This window comes from Propithecus coquereli, unplaced genomic scaffold, assembly GCF_000956105.1.
Source record: "Propithecus coquereli isolate 6110/MARCELLA unplaced genomic scaffold, Pcoq_1.0 Scaffold91, whole genome shotgun sequence".
Lineage (NCBI taxonomy): Eukaryota > Metazoa > Chordata > Mammalia > Primates > Indriidae > Propithecus > Propithecus coquereli.
The window spans coordinates 3,960,991-3,965,111 of record NW_012155396.1 but is presented as its reverse complement, the minus strand read 5'-3'; the positions used below and the strand labels follow the sequence as shown (position 1 = coordinate 3,965,111).

Sequence of the window (4,121 nt, the reverse complement as noted above, 5' to 3'; positions counted from 1 at the left end):
GTAGCTCCATTCAAAGAACAATAACAAAAAGGTGGAACCATCTTCATTAAGTATGGGTCATGCTTCCCAGGCTTCAGGGAGCCTTCTTCTATTTATCCCAGCACCCAGCATTGCATATCCCGATTCTTTTATCCTCTGAAGAACACAATCGGCTTTGGGACCACAAAAGGAGGTTTAGGTAGGGGTTTAGGGATCCCTAATCCCAAACTTATTTGTCCTTGAGAGACTTAGGATAAGTACTATCATTCATGGAGCCCACGTGTCTTTAGAGGAGGGGGGTGGTGGTGGAAGGATAATCTATAAGAGGAATCCAAGGGAGTGTGGGGCATCCCATGCGTAAGATGTCAGGGGAAGAGGAGTTTTATCTGTTCAAGAATCTCTCCTCGGTGGGGCCGTGGGATGGGCCTCAGTACCACCTTGCCCCTGTCTGGGCCTTCTACCTCCAGGCAGCTTTCATGGGCTTTGTCTTCTTTGCAGGGACACCACTCAATGTCATGGTGCTGGTGGCCACACTGCGCTACAAAAGGTTGCGACAGCCACTCAACTACATTCTGGTCAATCTGTCCTTTGGAGGCTTCCTCCTCAGCATCTTCTCTGTCCTCCCCGTCTTCATCGCCAGCTGTCGAGGATACTTCCTCTTTGGCCGCCATGTTTGTGCTCTGGAGGGCTTCCTGGGCTCCGCAGTAGGTACTGCAGGGGAAGGGGCTGGAGGAGGCAAAGGACACTACTCAAAAGCAGCAGCCTTTTGGGTTGGAGGGGGTCCCTAAAGGAGTCTGGGGGAAAGGAGTTTGGTGCTCTTTTGAATACTGGGGTACAAAGCAGCCCAAACTAAAAGTTGGACCAAAATGGGATGTTTGAGTTTTCACTACACTCCAGACATCAGGGCAACCCTTCCCATTTCTGTGCCTGCTCCCCCCCATCTGAATTCCACTCTGCCAGCCAGGCTGGCTGGGCTCTGTCTACCCCATTCTCCACGTTTTGCCACAGGTCTGGTGATAGGCTGGTCACTGGCCTTCCTGGCCTTTGAGCGCTACGTTGTCATCTGTAAGCCCTTCGGCAACTTTCGCTTCAGCTCCAAGCATGCACTGATGGTGGTCCTGGCTAGCTGGACCATTGGTATCGGCGTCGCCATCCCACCATTCTTCGGCTGGAGCCGGTGAGTGCAGGGCAGTGGTACTGACTTACCAAGGAGCTTATGCCGGTGTGGGTGGAAAGAGAGCTCAGCTATGTCAGTTTTTGACCTCTACTCTTTAAAGAGTTAGAGTTATAGGTGAGGTGAAAGGGCTGTGGGAGATGAGTGCTAATGTCTGCAGTTGGAATTGCTGTAATCCCCCTGCCCGAAGCCTGCTGGCATTCTCTGGGTTCTAAGTGAAGAACATGATCCAGGAATCTCAGCTCCCATGCCACTAATGCTTGTGGAGAGCCCACAGCGAGCAAGTGCTTGTCCCGTGGCTGAGTGCCTGGTCCTTTGCAGGTTCATCCCTGAGGGTCTGCAGTGTTCCTGTGGCCCCGACTGGTACACCGTGGGCACCAAATACCGCAGCGAGTACTATACCTGGTTCCTCTTCATATTCTGCTTCATCGTGCCTCTCTCTCTCATCTGCTTCTCCTACTCTCAGCTGCTGCGGGCCCTGAGAGCTGTGAGTGGCTTTTGAGAGAGTCAGGGAGAAGTGGGTCAGGGGGCTGCAGGTGAGGGAAGAGTGGGTGAGTACTCTAGAACATAAGACATCTGGGCATCTAAAAGAGTGAGGAAGTGGGAGGAGGGAGAATGATCAAGGAGGGCCAGAGGAATTAGACCCGAACTGGAATGGAAGATGGGCAATCAGAGTGGATCCCCTCCGCCAATAGACAAGCATCAGGACAGCTGGGAGTTGAGGGCCAGGAAGAGGGACGTGCTGCTCTCTGTGCTCTGCCCCAGGCTGCAGCTCAGCAGCAGGAGTCAGCTACGACCCAGAAGGCCGAGCGCGAGGTGAGCCGCATGGTGGTGGTGATGGTGGGATCCTTCTGTCTCTGCTACGTGCCCTATGCTGCCCTGGCCATGTACATGGTCAACAACCGTAACCACGGGCTGGACTTACGGCTTGTCACCATTCCTGCCTTCTTCTCCAAGAGTGCTTGTGTCTACAATCCCATCATCTACTGCTTTATGAATAAGCAGGTAAAGCTCTCTACTCATATTCCTATGAGACCCTGGTCCAGAAGACCCTGTTTCTTTTCTCGCCAATGACTTTTAACTCGGAACACCCTGGACTACTCAGAGGGTTTCTAGGGGTGGACCAGGGAAGCCCTTGGTAAACACAGGAGGATGTGATCATCAAGATAATGGAACCCAGGGAGGATAGAACTGGAGGCAGAAAATGAAGCTGTTCCAAAGAGCAGGATGAGAAAAGGTTTTGTTTTATTGAAAAACTCATAGATGAATAATTCTTGTACATTTCTAGTTCTTGCATTTCACGAATTCTTAATTCTTTCCCTTCCAACTTCTAGCCTGCAGGTGCATGTGTGAATCGCAGATATCACAACACATGCATAAATCTCTCAAATATCTCACCGTCTGAAGGTGCCAGGGAGCTTCCAACCTTTAACCCCAAATCTGAGCTAATAAAGCGCAAACTCAGATGAATCTAGGAGAGTTCCTGTCTTTTAAGGCAAAAACTCTTTCAGAATTGTTATTTTGTTTCCTCAACCCCAGAGATAGATTGAGAACTAATTTGATATCTACTGGATGGAAAAGAATTGGCAGTCCTTTCCAGTTGGGAGCACCTTCTAGTAATGGTGCGGTGGGTGGGCCTACTGTGGCACTGCAGGTTTGTGAAGTTTCCCAACAGTGAGGCCTCACTCGGCCAGAATGCTTGGGGATTATTATTGTAGATCCAGGAGTAGTGAGTAGTTCTAGACTGGTATCTACCTAGTTTTCGGGATGGAAAAGATACATTCAAAATCACCTGGGAACATCCTGGGTATGTGTGAGCTTTGGGGATACAAAGAATGAGATCTTTTTCCCCACACTTCTTGCCTGCCAAGGCTATCTCCAATTCTGCCTTTCCCTCCAGTTCCAAGCTTGCATCATGGAGATGGTATGTGGGAAGGCCATGACAGATGAATCCAACACATCCAGCTCCCAGAAGACGGAAGTTTCTTTCTCTTCTAGCCAAGTTGGCCCCAACTGAGGACCCCATATTGACCTGTTTGCAGCAACTAAAATTTTACATTTAAGTAAGTTTCTACTGTCTTTTTGTCAGAAACCAAACTACTAATAACACATAAAAAAGATAGGAAGGGAGTGATGGCAGTTTGCAGAGTCAATTTTTCATTTTCCTACTATTCCCTTCTTGCCTAGAAGCTACTGTTCCCAGCTGGGTCTATTTCAGACCACCCAAAGATCATTTCAATAATCCTCAGTTTCTACCCCTAAGAGGCACCATTCACAGCACTTGGAGAACCAATCTCTTCATACAAGACAACTATAAAGGAGTATGGCTGATTTTTCAGTGTATGGATAACAATTACTTTCCTTTTTAGTAACATTTTTTAAATTCTGAGATGATGTACTCTGAATTAGAACTTAAGAAAACCCTCAGAAGTAGGGGAGATATAAAAAAAAAAAAGAAACAAAAAACCTTTAATAGGCCCCGAATATGAGTTTGAGAGAACTTTATGCTCTGCCAATAATAGCTACAGCTTTGGCAGGACCAGCCACATCCACAAGCCCCTGGGCCAGCATGAATTATTCCAGGTGCTTCCCTTTCTCCCTCGTCCTACTTGGCTAACTGTATTTCTCAAGCTGTGTATTTACTGAATAGTTTAATTCCCTTAATGTTCTCAAAATGAATTTGCATATCTTTTTTTTTTTTTTTTTTGAGACCGAGTGTCACTTTGTTGCGCTGGCTAGGCATCAGCCTAGCTCACAGCAACCTCAAACTCCTGGGCTCAAGCGATCCTCCTGCCTCAGCCTCCCGAGTAGCTGGGACTACAGGCATGCGCCACTATGCCCGGCTAATTTTTTCTATATATTTTTAGTTGTCCGATTAATTTCTTTCTATTTTTAGTAGAGACAGGTCTCGCTCTTACTCAGGCTGGTCTCGAACTCCTGAGCTCAAACAATCCACCCGCCTCGGCCT

General features: G+C 48.1%; 1 protein-coding gene across 1 annotated transcript; it reads left to right on the top strand.

Moving 5' to 3' along the window:
• Nucleotides 1-332: 332 nt before the first annotated feature.
• Nucleotides 333-3,216, top strand: OPN1SW (opsin 1 (cone pigments), short-wave-sensitive). The gene is made up of 5 exons (XM_012664772.1): nucleotides 333-687; nucleotides 988-1,156; nucleotides 1,475-1,640; nucleotides 1,919-2,158; nucleotides 3,054-3,216. Exons 1-5 carry the CDS (start codon nucleotides 333-335, stop codon nucleotides 3,168-3,170), a joined length of 1,047 nt encoding a protein of 348 aa, XP_012520226.1. The 3' UTR covers nucleotides 3,171-3,216.
• Nucleotides 3,217-4,121: the final 905 nt, after the last annotated feature.

Excerpts from the sequence above, each read along its gene's own strand:
- OPN1SW (XM_012664772.1), top strand. The coding sequence starts at position 333 with ATGCGTAAGATGTCAGGGGAAGAGGAGTTTTATCTGTTCAAGAATCTC. Across the intron at positions 1,157-1,474 it reads CCATTCTTCGGCTGGAGCCG|GTTCATCCCTGAGGGTCTGC; the intron begins GTGAGTGCAGGG and ends GGTCCTTTGCAG. Across the intron at positions 1,641-1,918 it reads TGCTGCGGGCCCTGAGAGCT|GCTGCAGCTCAGCAGCAGGA; the intron begins GTGAGTGGCTTT and ends GCTCTGCCCCAG.